The 23,885-nt window shown below is 40.8% G+C and overlaps 1 protein-coding gene across 1 annotated transcript; it reads right to left on the reverse strand.

Moving 5' to 3' along the window:
• Positions 1-3,947: 3,947 nt before the first annotated feature.
• LOC108682525 (mRNA decay activator protein ZFP36L3-like) lies at positions 3,948-19,297 on the reverse strand. The gene is made up of 2 exons (XM_018171702.1): positions 19,123-19,297; positions 3,948-4,330 (listed from the first exon to the last, which is right to left on the reverse strand). The coding sequence occupies exons 1-2, from the start codon at positions 19,295-19,297 to the stop codon at positions 3,948-3,950; spliced, it is 558 nt and encodes a 185-aa protein (XP_018027191.1).
• Between the last annotated feature and the right edge of the window lie 4,588 nt (positions 19,298-23,885).

Consider the following 23,885-nt stretch of genomic DNA (forward strand, 5'->3'; position numbering starts at 1 on the left):
ATGTTGAGAGCTCCATGCGGTGTGTTGAGAGCTCCATGCGGTATGTTGAGAGCTCCATGCGGTATGTTGAGAGCTCCATGCGGTGTGTTGAGAGCTCTATGCGGTGTGTTGAGAGCTCCATGCGGTATGTTGAGAGCTCCATGCGGTGTGTTGAGAGCTCCATGCGGTATGTTGAGAGCGCCATGCGGTATGTTGAGAGCTCCATGCGGTATGTTGAGAGCTCCATGCGGTATGTTGAGAGCGCCATGCGGTATGTTGAGGCAGGAGCGTCAACATATCTCCCATACCGTCGGGTCGTGGCAGCTGTGCACTGAGCAGTCACAGCTGCACTCCTCATTGCATTTTAATGGCTTGGTTGTGAAGAGACAATGAACATCTTTTTTTACGATATTTATTATTTCACGTCACATATTGGGTTATTTTTGCAGAATTTCTTTGTTACGCATATATTCATTCAATTGTGTTTGAAAATACTGTTTTTATTGTACTGGCTATGCTTCAGGTATGCACAGGTAATTTTTATCTTTTTTTTTTCGCTCTAGAAATACCAATCTGACCGGTATTTTTCACATGTTGCATATTGATATTACCAGGACTTTGAGAAGTCACTGCAGGGTAAGTTTAAATGAACTTACGATTCAAGTCTGCCTGTAGGAACAAGCCACGGCCAAGAGAAGATGGAAACAAGTGCCGTCGTTGCTAGGGACGCCCCTGGTGTAAGTCAGTCGTTGCTATGGGGATGAGGTTCGAATGGGATACTTTAGAGGTCATTAAAGTCAACACCAATTAAAAGATGAGAAAAACCGCTGGAAATGAAAATGTTATTCTTAAATTCATATTCGATTCCCATGTAAATTTTGATGAGTTGATGTTTTTTTTCGTGGACTTTTTGAAGTTTATCATGCTTTCTCGGTTGACACCATAGCCGCTTTTATGAATGAGACGCCATAGCGGACGATGGCAAGACAAGATTTTTTGTGACGCCATTAATTGTGGACAATTGTGGCACACTTCTTGTCACGCCATAATAAATGATTGTGGCATGCAGTTGCTTGCACGATGTTAGACATTTTCGTTCCCTAAGAACAAGTTTCGCTACACTTATTGATGCTTGCGTTAATTACGTGACATTAACGATTAGCTCTGGCATCTCGATTTATAACATAAGTTATTTTCCCATAATCGGTCGAATTCTGGTCGCCTGTGCCACGTTTAAATGATGTAGTATTCGTGTGCTGTCAAACTGAGTTCAGAGGAGAAAGAAATTGCATCCGGACTCAGAGAAAATATTTCCCAGGTTCCGTGACAGATTTTGATGTCATCTATAGATCAGTGTTCTCGTATAGCGGGGAAAGCCGCGAACACAAGCCCAATTGCCATCGCCTCGAGGGATTAGGAAATTAAGTGGCAGTTTCAGGCGCTGGAACATAGCGATGCCGCAGCACATGCACAAAAGCAGTTCTAATGCCCCTGCGCTACCACCCAGTTTCTCCTAGTTAAGTCTCTCGATTAGACGTTTATTTAAATCGTTTTTGAAACTCTCTACCCGTAACGAAAATCTTTCCAGTGCTAAACGAATTCGTTGCCATCAAATGTGAGAACCAATAAGCTCTCAAATGCACCGATAGAATTTTACTTTAAAAAACGTTTGAAATAGTTATCATGATTGCAGCGATTAAAATATATACCCCCTTGTATCATATTTAATCGGGCATTGTTAATGAGGAATGACTTCCATAACGTTGTTCTGACCAGTCTTTTGTTCTTAAGAAAGCCCAGCAGCATGATGGTGCTCACTCATTGTTACGGTGCAGTGACTGCACCAACAGATGGGTGATGAACTTGGCGCGGACTTTCCTATGCGCATGAAAGTCCGGCAAATTATTTCATCGAAAAGCTGAAGAAAAAAAAGTTGATTTTCTGGGTGGTCTCACACGTGAAAGATTTCCCATAAACGACTTTGAAGGCAGAAAATTGTTATTATAATACGATTTTTTCTCGTTAGGATGACAAGCACGAGTAACTGGAAAAGATGCAACATTTTGACATGTACCATTATCGGGATATTGTCTTTAAAGAAAACACTTCTACATGGAAAGTTTTGTTCGGCATTTGCCTCATCAGGAATCGAAGGATCATAAATTATGCGCTCCAAAGCGTACAAATGATCGTAAACTTCGACAAGCAAGATACACTCACACTTGTGTAAATAATTACGCACTTTCTTACCCACAACTAGATCAGAGAAAGGAAGTAGCACTGATACACCTTTTACTGGGCCAAAGTGGGTCAGGATAACCCAGCCAAAGGCAAAAAGTGCATCGCTTTTAGGAAAAAGTCTCACTCCTTTTTAGCGCATTTTCTCATTTATGGAAAAAATGCACTATTGTGCTCGCCATGTCTGTCTGTCTGTCTGTCCGTGACCTCAAGTTTTCGTCGACGAGAAAATGCGCTCTCTGTCATTCACTGCAGTGAGTACTGAGTTATATTTTTTGTGAGTGATACTGACAAAGGGAATTGCATTGTCGTTGTCCGTAGTGGGAATACGCACAGTTCTCAGTGTCGGCGCTCAGTTGGAGTTCTACGCTGCAGGCGTATATAGTGGCGAGGAAGCACCGTTCGCGTTTGCCAGGAGGGCATCTATCTTGGAAAGTTGTCTTTCTCTTCCATTAAAAAACTTGACATCTTCTTTTATTAGGCCGCTTGAAAAGAAGTCCAAGAAGACGTCGAGCGAAGACCAAGTTCCGCGTCAGCGTTTCTAGATAACGCCGACGTAGAAAAAGTGTTAAACATGATTAGTAATTTTGTAAATAAATGTATTTTAAAGCTATAATTTAACCACAATTATTACTCAGACGCTGTTGAGAAAGATTTGAACATTGTTGTCGAGATCTCTGTCTTCGTTTGATGGGATCTTGCAATAGATTTAAAGAATATTAGGTCTGAATCCTCCCCGGTCATCCACCGTATACGCTGGGCCACACAAAATGCACGCACCGATGCTGCAGTCTTATTGCTTCATGCGCACGCTGCATTTCTTGCCACGTTATCTTACGGCAGTGAAGAAAAATCCAGTATCTATTCATCCCAATATAGAAAGTTATGTAAAACAACTGTATTATGAATTGTATTCGAATTTGCAACTGTCTTTTATCAAGTAATTATGTTAATGATAATGCAAGATAATTATTACACTGGAAGAAACTTAATCTCATGTTCAAACTGTAGTTTATAGAAAGCGATTTCCTTCATTCCAATTTTGTTGCGTTTTCTGAGTTATGTAGAATAAAGTATATGCTGTCATCATGCGGTGCACCGACAGCCGATGGCAGTTTGCACATTATTTTGTCAACAGTATTCTTCGGGCGCTCTCAAATGGTAGAAGAATACACCAGTAACATCAAGTGTGAACTGCAAAAAATAACATCACTATCTGTGTTTGAGTCCCGGTAGCCTCCAAGTGTTGGTTGGAAAGCAGTTTGTCTCTAGGCACAGAAATAAAATAATTTCTGCCGAGTCATGCCGTCCTGAAAAATGTCCGTGGTTGGCTGTAGTTTTTCTTCCTGGTCGAAGACGTCATTGATTTCTGATGCTCACCTGAATAACAGGGTTCTAATATCTTGAACACGTAAAATAAAGGTTTCTAGACTACACAATTTAATGCTGCTCTTCAAGCAGTATTTATATGAATTATTCATAACACGAGTCGGTCTGAGAATTTTTATTGAGCTAATGGGGTGTATGCAGTTGGCTCATTCTCAGAGACCAAAAACTTTTTTATAATTTGCCAGGTTTGACCGATGACTCTGCCAACGACCTACAAAGTTCTTCACATCAAGCATTCAACTAATTTTTTTGCGATATCAACAGTTTAAAGGCTTCTAATTTTCTCGAGCTGCGCATCGTTTTCACAATTATACCTTCACAACCTGGCCATTTTGTTTCGTTTAATTTATCTTAACCAAGTTAGTAAGTTCCTTTAGGAAGACGCGAGTGACGTCGAATGAAGGCGCGAACCTTCCGAATGCAGCTGCCACGTCAGCACCGCCAGGGGCGAGTATTGCAGCTGTCACGTCAGCACCGCCAGGGGCGGGTAATGCTGCTGTCACGTCAGCACCGTCAGGGGCGAGTAATGCAGCTGCCACGTCAGCACCGTCAGGGGCGAGTAATGCAGCTGCCACGTCAGCACCGCCAGGGGCGGGTAATGCAGCTGTCACGTCAGCACCGCCAGGGGCGAGTAATGCAGCTGCCATTGCAGCTGTCACGTCAGCACCGCCAGGGGCGAGTATTGCAGCTGTCACGTCAGCACCGTCAGGGGCGAGTATTGCAGCTGTCACGTCAGCACCGTCCTCAGAAATACATAGGGTATGTCGGCAAGCGTGTCCGGAACGACGCGTGAAAGCTGAACGATCCGCATCATTGCATGGACTCGTTCCGTCCAAGGGCTGATAATTCACCGGAACCCAAATTAAATTTAAATAAAAGAGAACTCGTTCGTAATGCATGTGAAAGGGTCTGAAGTAGCTTATGAACAAGCTAACGTAATTATGGGATGCCACTGATCGGAGCAGACAATGGCCCGCAGTCAATGATCGGAGCGGACAATGGCCCGCAGTCAATGATCGGAGCGGACAATGGCCCGCAGTCAATGATCGGAGTGGACAATGTCCCGCAGCCAATAATCGGAGCGGACAATGGCCCGCAGTCAATGATCGGAGCGGACAATGGCCCGCAGCCAATAATCGGAGCGGACAATGGTTCGCAGCCAATGATCAGAGCGGACAATGGCCCGCAGCCAATGATCGGAGTGGTTGTGTCTCTCTGCAGTTCAAAATTCCACGGTCGCTGACATCGAAAAGTTTCATACCAAATTATCCGCCACTTTTCCTATATTCAGTGACCGCATTCGTGTCAGTGACTTCGTACAAAATACATTTAAATTATTTTGTCATACGAGATCTCATTCCTTAATTGCGGTGACTTAAAGATAAGTAAAGAAATGATCAATAAGTTATTTTCTCGGTCGTAACTAAACTGCAGTCTAACTTATGAAGGAGAAGTCTTTAATTCTTATCTTTACTCATGCGTAACATCATTTTATTATGGTAACGTTGAGGCATATCGAAGTATTGATTGAAGAGCAAGCGGTGATGATTTAAGTGCGGGTGAGGCACAGCGGTCAAGATTAAAGTGCGTGTTTGATCATCAGATCAGTGTTAATTTCCATGAAGGCGGCCGTGTTTTCTGGCCGATGCAGGTCTTTTATTTTAAAAAGTGGGCGTTCGTGATGACGTCCATTTTTCCTGGCGGATGAAGACGAGCGGCCTCTGAAGACGAGCGGCCGTGATGAAGGACACCTACACCATATATCAAGACGCGCTCATACAATGCATGATCAAACTTGTGTATAAAACTGAGACGCGACAAGTTGTTAGTCGTATTAAAATTTCTCTGCTGAACATAATTAAATTGAGAAATGTATTAAGAATTCATGAGAGTATACATGTATATTGTTAAGGTAGAGATCAAATAGGCAAAAATTGTGACCAGTACTCAGATTTTAACGATAACGATTTATAATATAAAGGAAATATCATGCGATGAAGCAGATCTGTATTTTCAAATAAGATTCTATACAAGGCTGAAAAATATATGAACGATGAATGTCATACATATACAGAATTCTTTCACTCTGAATTGGTCCCCGCTAAACGAGCCTTCGACTGCACCTCTAGTTGATCTTGAGGCGGATGCTGAATAGGATGGAGCCTCACCTTGTAATGGATACACACCCCTAAGCTGGCTGACTACCAATTATACCTCATATACCGTTTTACCTTATCTTATTTGATACTCCCCGGCTGGGTATGCCTAAAGATCAGAATATACTGGCTTGTTTGAGTACGGCTGAGTTATTTGAGCGTGCTAAGTGGTGGCAAGTCGTGCTGAGTGGTGGCAACACGTGCTGAGTGGATGGTGGCAACTAGTGCTGAGTGGTGTCAACTAGTGCTGAGTGGTGGCTACTATTGCTGAGTGATGGCAACTCGTGCTGAGTGGTGACAACTCGTGCTGAGTGGTGGCAACTCGTGCTGAGTGGTGGCAACTCGTGCTGAGTGGTGGCAACTTGTGCTGAGTGGTGGCAACTCGTGCTGAGTGATGACAACTCGTGCTGAGTGGTGGCAACTAGTGCTGAGTGGTGGCAACTAGTGCTGAGTGGTGGCAACTAGTGCTGACTGCTGAGTAATGGCAACTTATGCTGAGTAATGGTCACTCGTGCCGAGTAATGTTGGTCGAGGGTTTCTGGCTCCAATATTCCACTTGTTGATAGCTTTCGCTTGGCATTATGTTTTTGTATTACCTTTAAAATGAATTTATGTAGGCATTGAAAATTTAGATAAACACTTAATAATCCACGCGTACGGATTGCTTTTGTGACATCTCACTTCAGAACTCCATTAACTCGTTACAAAGGATTATGAAGGTAAAAAAGTCTTGTTTCCGTTCTGCCGCTTGGATGCAAAGGGTCAACAGCGCCCTCAGTCGTCTGATCCTACGGAGAAAGTGGACTCCTCTCGCTCCAACAACTCACAAGCTTGCCCAGCCTTTTACTTTCTGTAGAATGAGGTTCATTAGAAAAAAGTGCTTCTTGCTTTCAGCGTCTGTTTCCTGGGGTGAATGGTACGACATTTGGTTACCCATTTATGATTAAAAATTGAAAGCGGTGCAGTTTTAAAATATCGTTTCTATTACTTAAAAAAATGGAAACTTCCCTAAAAAATGAACCGAAGTTGCGCTCCTTTTTCATATTCTCATATTACGTCTTTTTTTGAGACATCAATTCATGTCGGGCTGAATGTTTTGCAGGAGGATTTTTTACATTTTAGCTACTGACAAAGAATTTTATTTCGTACGCCGTTGAAATAATATTTCGTTTGTCTCTTTCGTATATTGTATTCCGCAGTTACTAACTACGTAGGTCAGTTGTCTGGGCCAATCTAGATTGCCAGGGCCTCATAATTTTATTATTATAAAATATTCTCTACTCTACGTGTATAAGTTAGATGCATGGTGCAATAAGAGAATCATGCCTTATATGCCATATTATAGTGTCGGGAAGCAGGCTGGCGTTAAAACCTTAATCACAACTCGCCCAGAGCCTCTACTTAATCTTGAGGCATTTCCGTGAAGATTGAAAGTTATTTTTTGCAATAGAAACGTGAAGCTACGAGGAATATTATCGTGATTATGCAATAGCGGCAAAACCTTTGCGATGATCAATATTCTTGTTGATATTTTAATCGTAAATTCAAATTGACCGTTAGGCTGAGTGAGCTGGGATTCATCATTCAATTGGCCGTTAAATTGAGTGTGCTAGGATTCAATTGACCGTTAAATGAATATGCTGGGATCTTATTTTTCGGTAACTGCAACGCTCGATGCAGAGCGATCCCGCTTTGAATCCGGCTTCGCTATTTGCCGCCAACAGCTCAATGATTTCGTGGTGAATAAACCAAGTCTACTTCTAGGTGAATAAACCAAATCTGCTTCAATGTGAACAAATCAAGTCTACTTCAAGGTGAATAAGCCAAGTCTACTTCAAGGTAAATAAACCATGTCTACTTCAAAGTGATTTAACCAAGTCGGCTTGAAGCCGACACCAAAACCAAGTCGGCACATATTTTTTACCAAAAATACCGGTTCTTTATAGCTGTTGTGCCTTGTAACTGGAAATCTATGCAATTAATAAATAGTACGAACTAACTTTGTAGACTATAGTGTTCATGATGCTACAGTTTCTTCTAATTACCTAATAGTTCGGAAATGCTGAATGGCGTCTATCTAGTGTAATGCAATTAAAAATTGACAGCTTATCAGCAATGGTCAAGCATTAGTTCTTGATTAATTCTTAAGGGACCTCTTTAATTATTGAACGATAAAAAATTAATAGTTCACTACACTAGTTTCGAACATTCTACATTGTACTATGCGATGTTAATATTTACATTATATTCTCAACTATTCTACCAGCGTCTTAACTAACCAAACATGAAGATAATAAACGACATAAATATTCATCATTTTTGGAAATAAAAACAATATGTGTTATTATTAAAAACAAATATTATCTGAAACGAAAATTCCTGCTTCCGATCTCAGCATTCTATAATGATCAATAAATCTCTCTTATCCACCAATATTTTCTAGTCTCCGCTTCTCAGGAACAAAAGAAAGGTTGCTGCAAAATACAACATACCAAAGTATCTCTTTCTTCAGACCACGTCACAGATACGTTGCGGCAGCTTGTAGCGATAAGGCGCTTGCACGAGAGCGTGAAGCCAATTGGAAAATCTCGGCGCTAACAGAATAACTACATCCCTTCGTCGAGGAAAAACATTCGAATGTCTCACTGAATGGGAACCGATTTGAGTACTTGAGGGGAAAACAACCTGAGGGCTTCCTTGAGTTGAAAATAAACTAGGAAATTATACGTGTAGTGGAAAAAAACTAGACTACCTCGTCCAAGGGAAACAAACTCGATTGCCTCCTGATGTACAGTATAGGGGAAGACAAACTCGGGACCACTTAGAAGCCGTGCCTCTATAGTCAGTGAACCGCGTCGACGGTTAAAACTAGAATAATCATTTGAGAAACTTTCTATCGAATCTTGAGTACATACGAATGCAATTACTTGTAAGTTAGTAACACGTTGCCAGTAAGTTCGCGGAAGGTGGGCTTGTCCAAATCTGCGCGTGGACAGATAAAAAATTTCTCAGTTACAGGCCCGTGAAATTAAACTTCGCACAAATGTATAGCTTGTTGCACTGTGTTGGAGAAGCAGCTTGCAACTTACTCAAGTTAATTAATCATATTTCCAGGCAGTCAAGTTGGATCATACCCAGGACTTTTTGCGGGCAAATTTGCGTTGCCATAGAATCAAGGAATTGATCGATCCTCGATGTAACTGGAGAAAGCGCAGTACTCACGCAAAATATTACGAACATTCAATTGTGTTCAGCCACGCGCGACTCGTGCTTCGCCTAGAGAAGAGCGTGAATAGATATTTTAAAGGCAATCTTATTGACGTTAAAATTCATCGTTCACTTTCACGCTTTCACTCTCACTCATGCCCGACCGCTGCGACAGTTCCCACTCATCTCGTGCATTATCCATGAGTCATGCGTCGTGCGTGGCGCAACGACATCCGCATTGTGGCCACGCAGTACGCTTGGAGATTAGGGTTGTGCATCACGTAACATCGGATACGTGTGAAGTTACGGGCTGCCCAACACGTATCTAACGTATAGCATTCATGGCACGTGTAGAGTTAGGAGCTGCGTAGCACGTATAGTATTCATTGCACGTGTAAAATTTAGACCTGCGTAGCACGTATAGCATTCTTGGCACGTGTAGAGTTTAGAGTTGCGCAATGCGTATAACAGGCATGATGTTGTATATGAGTTTAATGGTTGCGTAATATATATCAGCCTTATTGACGGACTCACTATTATATAGTTCAGTGTATCTTTCGCTCATTTTAGACGCATTTAATGAAAAATCTATGGTTTGCAATTCGTATTGTAGCTGAAGTAAGCATTCAGCTCAGAGCTGTGCCGAGCGTGTTGGTAAATTAGGCGAGCAGACCATGAGGCGGCGTGAGTACTGAATATGGATTTCATAACATTTTAAGGGTTTAAAATTAAACAATTTGCTTAATTAAAACTGAGTAATAAGCTCGTTCTGAACTTAAATGTCACATCAATCAGTCACATCGTCCTTAGTTGAACATTCCAAGTTGGTCCTCATCATTCAAATATTTCACTATAAAGGCTAGGTGCACATAGGAAGTATTAGTTGAAATGGATAAGAATGTTAATAAAGGATAATTGTCTGTTAATTAAGGTTAAATGATAAGAATGTTGTTTAAGATTAATTGTCTGGTTTACGGAAGTTGCAATATTCTTGGCGTAATGACATCACTAATTCCCCAGTGGGACAAGAGGTAGATATCATATATAGTAAGCCTGTAAGCGTACCCATCCCGGTTATTAACGTGATGATGTGAAAGGTATTACACATCAAGTAAACGTCTTCTTCCTTTTCCTACATTTTTTGTCTCACATGAAAGTAAGGATGAAGCAGTGAGCAAGTTTGTTCACAAGCAGCGGAACTGTCAAGGCAACATGAAAAATTATTAGGTTGCCTTCCAGTTTCTCATCTAAAAGCGCGCGTTCCATTGCCCTATTCTTAGTCCGAAGTCAGGATAAAATTTTACCACAACTCTAAGGTTCGCTTAAAATAACGAGGGCTTTGAACAAAAGTGAATAATTACCCGCTACCAGCAATGATATTGTCATATAGTGTCTCAGTGTCCTCTAATGAGGCCTCACGCTGCCTCTAATAAGGCTATCTCAGTGTTCCCTCACTCTGCTCTGTCAGTGTTCCCTCACGCTGTTCTCTCAGTGTTCCCTCACGCTGCTCTCTCAATGTTCCTTCACGCTGCTCTCTCAATGTTCCCTCACGCTGCTCTCTCAGTGTTCCCTCACGATGCTCTCTCAATGTTCCCTCACGCTGCTCTCTCAGTGTTCCCTCACGCTGCTCTCTCAGTGTTCCCTCACGCTGCTCTCTCAGTGTTCCCTCTCGCTGCTCTCTCAATGTTCCTCACGCTGCTCTCTCAGTGTTCCCTCACGCTGCTCTCTCAGTGTTCCTTCACGCTGCTCTCTCAGTGTTCCCTAACGCTGCTCTCTCAGTGTTCCCTCACGCTGCTCTCTCAATTTTCCCTCACGCTGTCGTTTGTATGTAGTTCCAAGTGCGGTTCTCAGGCAATATGGATTGGCCACCACCGCCATATACCATCTCAACTGACAATCAACTCTGGATTAGTTGTGCAACATTTGTGCACAATTACGCATCTATGTCACATTCCTCCGGCCTCTATAACCTTTCATACAACAAACTTGCTGCAAGAAAGTCGCATTTTGATGAGTACGGAGAAGAATGCTTGGACTGCTGATGAGCCGAGCTCGGCCGTACAATGTCGCTACACGCTCTCCCTCGCATCTTACGCATCATTTTACTCAGCAACTGAACTACTTATTCCTTACAAGGATACACAAGCCTCGTTACATTTGGAGTGAAAGGAAAAGGTACTTACTATCCTTTCTAAATGGTAATCTTTATTTTTAATCACCGATTTTTCGACAAGCCCTTTCATCACCATGTCAACTCGTCATCCACCAACAAACTTATTTGGTCTGCCTTTTGACTCCGCCTGTGAATTATTTCAGAAAACTGAAGAGTTTTATCTTTTGTTATGGTAGATTGGGTTTCCCGTAACATATGTTTCAGCGTTACGTTTTTATTCGTCTTTTTCTTTATTAGTCTATATTCTATAACTAAGCCCTATAGGCATACAAAAAAGCGTTGAGAAGAAGCATATGAGTGTTGGAATGCAGGCAAATGGGAGTTGGAATACAGACAAATGTGTGTTAGAATGCAAGCAAATGGGAGTTGGAATGAAGGTAAATAGGTGTTAGAATACAGACAAATGTGTGTTAGAATGCAGGCAAATGGGTGTTGGAATGAAGGTAAATGGGTGTTGGAATGAAGGCAAATGTGTGTTAGAATGCAGGCAAATGGGTGTTGGAATGAAGGCAAATGGGTGTTGGAATGCAGGCAAATGGGTGTTGGAATGCAGGCAAATGGGTGTAAGAATGCTGGCAAATGGGTGTTGAAATGCAGGCAAATGGGTGTAAGAATGCAGGCAAATGGGTGTAAGAATGCTGGCAAATGGGTGTTGGAATGCTGGCAAATGGGTGTTGGAATGCAATCAAATGGGCTTTGGAATGCAATTAAATGGATGTTGGAATGCAAGCAAATGGCTGCTGGAATGCAAGCAGAACAAATTTTTACGTATTCTTAAAAATTATTAAAAATTGTAGCAATCAAAGAACACACAGCGAGCGGAAGATCTTGATAAATATATAGATAGATGGAAACTAGAATTTATAACGGGCGCCATATTACATTTACGAGTAAATAATGAAATTAAATTGAAATGTAGACTATCATGAAGGAGCGTTGAATTATAATTAGAGATAAAATAACAACTAAAATTCCCATCATTACATTTTTTGAGATCTTGAATATCACATATGTTAAAATAAATTTACATTCACATATTTTTATTTTATTTCGTGTGTTTCTTTCAATTACTGCAACAGAGATTTTTAAAAACTAAGGAACAATTCTTGGTCATTCATAGGGATTAATTGCTCTCTACTAAAAAGAATTATAATTTTTTCTAATTAAATACTCTAATTGTCTGTACTCTTTCATTGTCACAATGCTTGTTCATTGTCTATACTCCTGCACTGCCAATGTACTTTTATTGTCAATACTCTTGTCCTGTTTTGATAATTTTTCATTGTCTTTAATCCTTCGTTGTTCTCTTTCTTGAAGTCGTAATAACACATTTAACTTAGAGAATCAAAATTTAAAACCATATTTGCTGCTCCTGCGGACGGCAGGTACAATTCTTAGATACAAAGTTTAGACCAGTGTGGAGCCCAGCAGCGTACTATCAAAACTTCTTAAGTACAAGTAGCTTCATAAGTACACGTAGCTATCAATTTCTCGTCTGTGACTGGTGGGTTCATCTTGAAAAACCGTCAGTGATTGGTTGCGGAGGTTACAAACGTGTTACAATTTTTAATAGTACAGCTCCAGCTTCCTCCAGCACGCCGCGGTTCAGGGCAGTTCACTGCAGGCCGCATGGACCACTTTTTGTGGTCCTTTCCCAATGGCAGACCACCGGCCCTCATCATTGCTCACTCTCCTTCCTTTCACGAGTAAAAGTTCTTTTGCCTTTTACTTTGCCTTTCTCTATCTTGATTTATGCGCACGTGTGTCCTTTTATAGATTTTCGTTTGTTTTTAATTTTCTATGATGAATGAACTTTGCTACAGAATAGAGCAGCCAGAACGATTGTAATATCAGAGTGTTGGTCCATCCATGGCCTTTAACACTGTGTTCAAATTGGTGGCTACAATACATGAACAAGCATGTATTGAAATGATGGGTTAATTCGAGCTTAAAAAAATCAAGGAACAATTTATTGACGGTCATCCGATCTTACATTGTCTCCGGCAGTGTACATGAACAGTATTGCATTCAAATGCTTTTAATGAGCACCATTAAGTTCAAGATTTTTTAAATTAACCTGTCGATCTGGTAAAGTTATCAATTACTCGTGTTATATGACAAACAGTTGTGTTCACTGAGTATAATTCCGAATTTTAGATCGACAGAATGGAGTTTCTGTTGAGTATGCGTTTGTTAGAATTGAATTTCTATCATTTCTATGTAATATATATGGAAGTTTGAGGTTCTTTTCAAATTAGGGCAAAGTTGAAAGAAAGGCTTGGAATGAGGGTGTCCTCGACATTAAGGCCCCAATTCGGTGAACATCTTTAACTTTGCGTAAAATTTCCATGAAAGCTCAGTAACAAGAAACCATTTACAACAGAAATTTTTACCTATTCAATATCCATTTTTATGAAGTTCTGTTCGTTTTAAATTGGATAAGTTAGAAACGTAGAGATCCTATCCATTTTTAATACTTTTTTCACCAGATGCAAATAATTTTTTTCGTCTGCCTCAACATTTTACAACTGAAATAGCAACTGTTCAGATGAAGAAAAGCTACCAGTTGAAGCCATGTTCTGATGAAACTTAGAGCTTCTGTTATCTCTACAGATTTCACCGGAAACTGCTGTAAATTTTGATTCTCAGGAATTATTTTCATATTAAAGCGACCTCCATCAAATTAAAGCGCCAGACCGTGTCCAAATGTCATTGAACGCGCTATATGGGAAACTGAAAGCACAGCTTGTTTCTCATATTTTTTTATTCTCATCGCACTGTTACAATAATATAAAGAATTCTTTTCATGAGCAAATAATAACGATTATTGCGTGCTAGGGCATCGGTTTACTGGACGCCGGGTAAGTTTTTTCGATTAGAAAGTCTTGCAGTGCGATGCCGGAGACCGACATGTTGCGGCCGCGGCCTTCGTCTTATTTGCTTAAGGCTAAAGAATCATTAAACTCAGGGGGTAAAAAACCGCGTGCTTAGGAGAAAACTTACCCCACCGAACGCAGTATCTAGAGTTCCGTGTGTAAATAGAAAACGAATCAGAAGATAATCATGGGGGGTATGTACTCAATGCATTTTAATTTTCTAAACTGAGAATATACTGTAGTCTTTTTATACTTCGTTAATTTGACTGTTTTCGAGTCATGTAGTGAATATTCTGATATTAGCTGCATTTGCGTAGAAAATTAATTCTGTTGCTTTCATTGAATATACGCGTGAAACTGTGAAAGTCGCCAACGCAGGATTGTGCAAGCTGTCCTGCAGCGCAGGCAGGGCGGCCTGCGTGCTGCGTTCAGGGTGCGCAGGCTAATATTTGTCTTTACATGTTTTCTTTTCGCTGTTTTTTTGTATCCTTGATACATCTTCAATCCATTTAAATGCTTTCCTATACAAAGCGGTACGAAGGAAAAACTATTTTACCTTTGGAAATAATGAAAGATAAATATTAGTTCAATACTTTTCAGAAACACCTTCAAATATAATTGAATTTATTTTCATTAATATCTTTCACACCTAAAAAAAAGGAAACGTGAGTTCAAAAATTTCGTGTATTTGCTTTTATCTTGTTAGTGTTCTTTGTGCCTTAAAGAAAATTGTTCGTGAAGACTTATCTTGTTCCCTCCTATCTAAGAAAGCCTGTCATGAGACAGCAGCTCCTGCTCGCTGCAAGCAAAAGTGCAGGTCACGTGTGGGTGATCAATACGAAGCATTCGGTGAGAAAATCCGCACGAGAATTGTTGAAGAATTACGGCGTAGTCATGGCATTACGGCGTAGTCATGGCATTACGGCGTAGTCATGGCATTATGGCGTAGTCATGGCATTACGGCGTAGTCATGGCATTACGGCGTAGTCATGGCATTACGGCGTAGCCATGGCATTACGGCGTAGTCATGGCAGTATGTATGGGGAAAGTCTTCTACGTGTAGCACGGCGAGCGAATTGCGTGTCGTGCCGAGCAAAATATTAAAGACAGTGATTTTCCACTTGACAAATTCTTCTTTTTATGCCAGAGAGCAATGGCGAGAAGCAGACGGTATTTCCAATTATGAATGGAAAGCTGGGGATGTTTTGAGCGACCTACAGATGTGTTAGTTCTCTTATCCGTTCGTTAATCAGATGTTAGCTAATTAATTCGAAATATATTACTAAAACAGGTATATTTGCATTCCAACATTTGCTTTACCGTTCTTCGGTCAAGAGGCATTCTCTAGCAGTCTGTTGTTAACTATAACGAATAGTGTCGTTCGTAATAACAGCGTCTTCGATATCTTGTGTGCACGAATAGCCTTTTGTTAATGTTGTATAATTCGTAATAACAGTACCTTCAAAATTTTTTGTTAAATAATAGTCTATGCAAGCGTTTTCTGAGCAAAAAAAATACATTTTCGAAAAAGAAATAAAACCTTCTAAGAACCCTATGCTCCTAACGTTAATTAGCAACAGTTGTTGATGAAAATTATATGCAACAAAATCCGACAATGGCAGACAAAATTTTTCGGATATGGCAGACAAAATATTTTCCAACAACAAGTCATGCATTAAGATCACATTCTTGAACCATCGTATCCCTGATCCGCCACATATATTACATCCGTTCACTCATTGTCGGACGCCACCGACCCGCATGGCGAACTGCACAAATTGTCGGACGGTCGCCAACGCATGCCCGAACTTCTGGCCTTCTCAAGTACATCCACTTTTTTCAGCGTTTTTTGTCGTAATCTGTGCAACAACGCACCGGAAATGTGTTTCATTTAGAAAACTTGTGGGAATTAATGGTAATGTAGAGTGTGGATCCGCATCTGCAGGGGTTCTGCATGTCTCTGGTTTTCGATAGCCTTGATGTTATTTTTTAACCACTGACATTGGTTAGAAAGGCATGTGTTATATTATGAGCTGTTATCGATAAATATTCTCGAGATACTTCAAGTCTGAGTTTAGAGCAAAGGCAATATTAGCTGAAAATGGTAGTCATAAACAACTCTAAATCAAACTTTTTTTATATTGAGCCTTCTTGTTCCGGACTAAAATATAGTTTCAAAGAGAAATGCAAAGATTTTTTCTTGTTACTTCAGAGAAGAGGATGCATCAATGCTGACCGCCATTGCATAAACATAAGCTCTAGTATAAGATATGTCATTGAATAAGCTGCAGTATATGTGACACACTCCATTCATAAGCCACAGCGAGACACCTCATTCATTAGCTTCATTAAAACATTTCATCAAAAAGCTCCAGTATGACACTTTATTCAGAAGCTCCAGTGAGACTCTCAAAAGCTCCAGGAGACACTTTATTCATAAGACATTGCGAGAAACTTATTCACTGATACAATGCGCATACTATAGCTGAGCCGAACCACTTCATTCACGAGCCACGCAGAGAGAAACTTCAAACATAAGCTACGGTGAGTCCGTGAATCTCTGTAAAATGTTTTAAAAATTCCGCTAATGTTATGGAAATTTACTTTTTATTGTAGAAATACCGAGTTTCTTTGCGAAATTCACTTTCCACTCTACAAATGTGAAATTCCATTCTATACAATAAATGCCAGATTCTGTGTAAAATCTACTTTCTATTCTGAAAATACTGTAAATCTATTCCGCAGAGATCTTATGTTTGTGTAGGAAATGTCAGAGGTCTAATCCTTCGCCTCAATGCATCGTAAATCTTCAGTTCACGCAAAAACTTCGACTGCTAGACAGACAGACTGGAATTAATGGCACATAAAAGTTTTTCAATACCTGACTGATACGAACTGATTTCTGTTATATCTTTTATGAGATCATCGGTATACAAAGTAGCATCCACGTCAGTGCTTTACACGTAAAAATTTATTGATTTACAGGAAACATAAAATAAAAGCCTGACATTAATATTTCGGTACAAGGAAGTTTGATGGGGATGTCCAGGGTGCTGTTTTATTTAGCAAATTTTGGATAAACACAGGGATAGTGGCACTTTAATAGCGCTACCTGTTGCTCAAGAGCGATGAAAGTAACCGCTAGAGAGTGAAGTGCTTGGGGAACTTTATGTGCAAGTTGAAGCAACACATCAAGTGGACGCGGAACTGCTATTCGTATCATGAAAATAATGTTACCGACATATAAGCACGTGGTTGGAAAGTAGATTAAAATCATTTAACAATCAGCGTGCTAATAGCTTAAGTGCTTGAACGTATCCATTCATGTCTTTACTTCATTGTAAGCTAGTAGGAACAGAGCAAACTTACTCTCCGATACTTTTGGCGGGCAAATTTCGCGGTAGATTGTTGCATATTGAAGGATAAATTTCCATGGGTTTTATCAATTTGATTTGAAAAATGTGAATTTTTATCTGTACCCATCGAGTAGTGGCTTGAAGCGCATTTTAATTTTCTTGGAAAGCCAACTAGTCTAGCACCAGCATTCACTAACACAGCATCAACAGTCACCAGCACATCACCAGGAGTCACTATTCCCTCACTAACAACCATAAGTTTCTCACTAGCAACCACTGGTTCCTCACCAAGTTCCTTTAGTCCACATGAACCTTACAAGCGACCTCACCCTGAGCCCAGTTCTCCGCGCTGGAGCTAGACAAGCTCGCTTCCAATCCTACAGATCCGGGAGCGCTCGCTCGTCAACGCCTTGCACTTCTCCCACTTTTACTTTCGCGACCCAGAAGCGGTCGGGCGACCCTAGAACCGACAAACAACTTGCCGCTTCCATCTCCTTACAAAACTATAAAATTCCTTAATAATAGCTGAATTTATTATCTTCAAGACCAACCATGAGCTGTTTAATAATTTTTATTCGGTTCACCCATTGTACAGTCTAAACTTATATGTTGTAGTAAACTGTATTGTAAAAAGGGTTTGGATTATCTTTACAACGAGACTGACAGCTAAGAAAATGTTAGCGAATTAAAATAATTTAGTAATATTTATTCATATCGCAATCGCTCGAAATAACTTAGAACTTAATTCGTATTATTTTAGCCTGTGCCTGATGAAGGATAATTTTGGTTGGAATAAATGTAAAAACAAACACAAAATTCTGCTGGTGTTAGTTACGTAAGAATCAATTTAATGGCCCATCAGCAATAACAAATGTAATTCCGTCGAGAGAATTTACTTATGAAAAATTGAGAATCCACTAACAGAATCGAATCAGTGGATTTGCCTTCCACTGCACCTTTGACCGCGAATGAAAGCATATTATAACTGCAGGAAAGGTGAAAGCTGAATTATGTTGATAATGTGCGAACTCATTCACTTTAGAAAAACCAGGGCCATGGTCTCGCTTAAGGGTGGTAGAGTCTGTGATATTTCTGTTCAAATCTTGTCCGTTGATAATAGGATAGTCAACAAGCATAATCGTTGACCATGAAATTTATAAATAACGAGTATCTTGAAAGCGATCTTGTGATCCATGATATGAACTCAGTCTCCATTAGAATAATAAAGAATCATAATTTTAATCGTTGGAATAAGATTTTTTTAGGACTCTTGATTAGAAAACTTTTTCGGCTCTTCCTTATTTATAGTGGAATTAAACAGCATGTCGATATAATACAATGGAGAAACCAGGCCCTATGCTCCGCATATCGAGTGTCAGGTTTCTCGCAGATGTGATTTCTGGGGTTCCTTACTTCTCACTTTTTTCTGCATCCGTATGAAGCTTTTTTGGATGCAAGAATTTGGCGTGCGCGAAAATTTGTGTGGGAAAATATTGACCAGCTCCATCGAAAGGATTATGACCTAAGGGTTTACTCCCACCCTTTTTGGTGATAATTTGGTTTTCTATTTTCGCAGGATCGTGAATTTTGATTTTTTTTTACTCGAGGAAAGTATTTAGTCGACTGAAGTATACCGTCTTCAATTTTTGCCCAGAAATACGAAGGTTAATTATGTCTTGACGGAGATTTATTTTAGATTCCTTTAGGTATCTGAAGAAAAATTTCCTCTCTAGTTCCGCCCGTTGTACACGTCATAATCAGCGCCCTCGTCGCCCCCTCATCCCGCCCGTTGTACACGTCATAATCAGCGCCCTCGTCGCCCCCCTCATCCCGCCCGTTGTACACGTCATAATCAGCGCCCTCGTCGCCCCCCTCATCCCGCCCATTGTACACGTCATAATCAGCGCCCTCGTCGCCCTTCATCCCGCCCGTTGTACACGTCATAATCAGCGTTGGGTTTTCAGCTCTACATGCTTGCATTGAATAATAGAAAGTCACTTGAATTAGGAAAGTTATCTCATGAATTTAAATACTTTCTACATACGTTGATCATTCTTTAGTTAGGTTAACTTGCCGTAAAATATAGTCATGAAGACATCACAATTAAGCTGAAGACTTCTACAGGAAAACCTGGCTATTTGCTAAAATAATAACTGGGGGGTGACTTTAGCAGTTTTCAGCGATCTGTAGGTTATTAAAAAAGTTTTAATGAACATAAAATTACAAAAATCGAATATCATACATACATGTCATGCTCGCTGAAATTTCCACTTGCATACGTTGTTACATATATGCCTGAGTATTACTCACATTTAATTCTTATTATTAGAGGCAGATGAAAGCCCACGAAAACACAACCATACTTATGCCAAATATAATTTTGTCGTGCTCGAAGGAATTCTAATGTTACTCGTGTTCCTTCATGGGACTCATTAAATGACTTATTATTATTTTTCTTGTATTATAATATTAGTATGTTATTATATTATTATTATTCATCGATGCGATGAAATCAAATAACTTTCACGCGTAGCTCCTGCTACCTGCAGGCATTGCGTCAGTTTAGTGCCGGTTTGGCTCGGTCCGGCTTCTGGTTTTGGCGCTTTCTTGGCCCCAGGACGTATGGGCTTATGTGACGCTGCGTTAAATAGGAGCTCTGATGCAATCATTGTGGTTATTGTTATGTTACGCGGTCAAGTTTAGTAGAATTCGCCTTTTATAAACCTCAGTGCAATTTAGTTTCATCTATTAAACGTAGAGGGTAACGTTCGGTTGCTGTCGCATTATACGATTTCATTAATTCACTAAATCGTCACTCAACATTTAGCACGAGCGCAACGTTTTGCCAAAAAAATGTTGAGCAACGCGCAATTAGGTAAAATTTTGGCAAATTAAGAAAATTTTCTATGGGTATTTCGTGCGAGCTCACTTTTAATTCATTTTTTTTCTTAGTTGTTATCTCATCCATCGTTTGATGCTTCATTTAAAAAGTTAAAACTTAAAATTAATAATAAATGTAAAATTTAAAACCCAGACTTTCAAAGAGTTACCAAGCTCAGAGTTCAGTGTTTTATCAGTAAAAGACAGGCCAGCGAATTTTCGTGTAATTAAATTTTGGTACAATTTGATTATATTTTTCGCCTGCCCGCATTTCACCAATGCACCATTTCGAGGACGTAAGCATTCAAATACAACATCGCATCACGTACAACAAACGCCCTCTTGACAATTACACCCTTTCCAGGCCGTTATCAAGCGTTCACTGCATCGTATAACAGACTGCCGCTAGCGATCGCTGAGACGGAGTTATACTCCAGGCTATGGTTACCATGGTTGAATTAAATGGTTAAATTCAAACATTATGGTTACATTCTACCTCTTCACCATTCTTCACTTCCTGTTCCAGCCCCGGGTGGGGGTATGGCATCCTTTCTCTTCACAATCCTTCACTTCCTGTTCGATCACTGGGTGGGGTTATGGCATCCTATCTCTTCACTATCTTTCACTTCCAGTTCCATCACTGAGTTGGGTTAGGTTATGGCATCCTATCTCTTCACTATCCTTCACTTCCTGTCTCATCACTGGGTGGGGTTAGGTTATGGCATCCTATCTCTTCACTATCCTTCACTTCCTGTTCCATCACTGGGTGGGATCGTTAAATGACCGTATTTTTTTCTTCCACCGACACAGCGAAAGTTCGCTCGTCCTGCCTACACTAAAGCCCTGCATGTGGCGCAACCTTCACGCTAATCCACGATGGTTCAAATTTTCCAAAACGTAATAATTTGTATTGAAATCTGATAATGTAAAAGAAACAAGACTACAATGATTGTTGAAATTGAGATTGCAAAATTAATTGTTGTGAATAAGTGCCTTTTGAAACATAAAGTTATTTAATTTTGGCTAAGAGAGATGCGATAAACAGTTACTTTAATTATGACTACTTTGAGTTACTTTGAGATACAAACGTGTCGTGTCGCGTAAAAATATTGTTTATGATTTCAATTCAGTTTCACGCAATCATTAATTCAATTTCCAGTGGGCACAGCTTGAGGCGTGAAATGCCGTATCCGGATGTAAAGAAATTATTGTGAATTTAGAAGCAAATTCATGAACGTGAAACTAACTCATTTATTGTATTAAACAAAATAATAATATAGTAGAACATAGAATATTGCTAGTTATTTATAAAGGGCATCATTTTGCCTTCAATAATGTCGAACTGACTAGTTCACTTATCAGATCAGAAATTCAAAGAAACAATTGCAGCTAACAATTCCCATCGAATCTTCCTGAAGTGGATCTTCCTGAATCTTCCTGAAGAGGTGAGAATAAATCTCGGTGAGAGGTGAAAGGTGAGAATGGATATCAGTATGAGATGAGATTAAATGTCAGTGAGAGTGAAGAATGTATCTTAGTGAGAGGGGATAATAAATGTCAGTGAGAGGTGAGAATAAATGTCAGTGAGAGTGAAAGATGTAGCTCAGTGAGAGGGGATAACGCATCTCAGTAGGAGATGACAATGCATCTCAGTTAGAGATGACAATGCATCTCAGTAAGAGATGACAATGCATCTCAGTAAGAGATAACAATGCATCTCAGTAAGAGATGACAATGCACCTCAGTGAGAGATAACAATGCATCTCAGTAAGAGATAACAATGCAGTGAGAGGTACAGCGGTCAGTAAGAGGATGCGGTGGGCGAGGTAAGGTCTAGGCGCGCGTAGGAGTGCGGTTAGGAGCGTCCTGCTAAGGAGCAGCAGTGAGAGTGGTTGGGTTATCCCGATGTGATGTAACCTTCCAGGGTCAATGTTCGGGCTGCATTGAAAGCATGAATAGCTTTGCTGCAGGTAACCTACTTTTTTTGTTTGTTAACATTAGGTAATAAAGGCATGTAACTTTCAGTTTTATTACTCCTGGATCACTGAATAAATATGTTATTGTTTAATGTTTGTTCAAAGCAAATGTCACAAGTGTTTGCAAGTTCTTCAAAGTTGCTAAAACGAACTATATAAGCGAACATGTAGGTAAGTGAGACAATGTTGATGAGACTTATTTCAACCAGCACCTTTTCCTTTGCGACAACTCTGTCAACATTGTAGATTATTAATTTTCTGTTAGGTAAAAAATGATACTAGCACATTAATACGGAATATTTCTTGACAAATCAATGTCCTGAAAATATTTAAGAAATTGTTGCCATTGCTGGCAAGAACCAATTGATGAGCTCTGACAAGTCAAACATTTACTTACGATGAACCAAATATCTTTATTCGTGCACTCGAAATACCTATAAACAACAATCATTTATAATCATTAATCTGTTTCATCGAGCAACGCTATAAGTAATTGTTAGACCATGACGCTTAGTTGCTGTCCAGCGAACGCCTCCCGCAGCCCCGCGTGACACACTTCGCGTCTTGAACCAAGCTAGGCGTTACTACCAGCTCTGTTACAGCCAGCTCTGTTACTACCAGCTCTGTTACTGCCAGCTCTGTTACTACCAGCTCTGTTACTGCCAGCTCTGTTACTGCCAGCTCTGTTACTGCCAGCTCTGTTACTGCCAGCTCTGTTACTGCCAGCTCTGTTACTACCAGCTCTGTTACTGCCAGCTCTGTTACTNCAGGCGCAGGCACTTTCATCACAACATGCGCAGGCGCAGGCACTTTCATCACAACATGCGCAGGCGCAGGCACTTTCATCACAACATGCGCAGGCGCAGGCACTTTCATCACAACATGCGCAGGCGCAGGCACTTTCATCACAACATGCGCAGGCGCAGGCACTTTCATCACAACATGCGCAGGCGCAGGCACTTTCATCACAACATGCGCAGGCGCAGGCACTTTCATCACAACATGCGCAGGCGCAGGCACTTTCATCACAACATGCGCAGGCGCAGGCACTTTCATCACAACATGCGCAGGCGCAGGCACTTTCATCACAACATGCGCAGGCGCAGGCACTTTCATCACAACATGCGCAGGCGCAGGCACTTTCATCACAACATGCGCAGGCGCAGGCACTTTCATCACAACATGCGCAGGCGCAGGCACTTTCATCACAACATGCGCAGGCGCAGGCACTTTCATCACAACATGCGCAGGCGCAGGCACTTTCATCACAACATGCGCAGGCGCAGGCACTTTCATCACAACATGCGCAGGCGCAGGCACTTTCATCACAACATGCGCAGGCGCAGGCACTTTCATCACAACATGCGCAGGCGCAGGCACTTTCATCACAACATGCGCAGGCGCAGGCACTTTCATCACAACATGCGCAGGCGCAGGCATTTTCATCACAACATGCGCAGGCGCAGGCACTTTCATCACAACATGCGCAGGCGGAGGCACTTTCATCACAACATGCGCAGGCGCAGGCACTTTCATCACAACATGCGCAGGCGCAGGCTTGTCTCATGAAACACTCACCGGCTGCACCACCAGCAAGCGAGGCACGCGGAGGGGTGCTTGGGAGGGGTGCAATTGGGAGGGGTCTTTTTAAGGGA

This window comes from Hyalella azteca, unplaced genomic scaffold (assembly GCF_000764305.2).
Source record: "Hyalella azteca isolate HAZT.00-mixed unplaced genomic scaffold, Hazt_2.0.2 contig10516, whole genome shotgun sequence".
Lineage (NCBI taxonomy): Eukaryota > Metazoa > Arthropoda > Malacostraca > Amphipoda > Hyalellidae > Hyalella > Hyalella azteca.

What these genes read in the sequence shown, in the direction of transcription:
- LOC108682525 (XM_018171702.1), bottom strand. Translation starts at nt 19,297, where the DNA reads ATGAAGGGCGACGAGGGCGCTGATTATGACGTGTACAATGGGCGGGAT. An exon ending in GAGGGCGCTGATTATGACGT is followed by an intron (nt 4,331 to 19,122) that starts GTACAACGGGCG and finishes CTGACGTGACAG; the next exon opens with CTGCAATACTCGCCCCTGAC.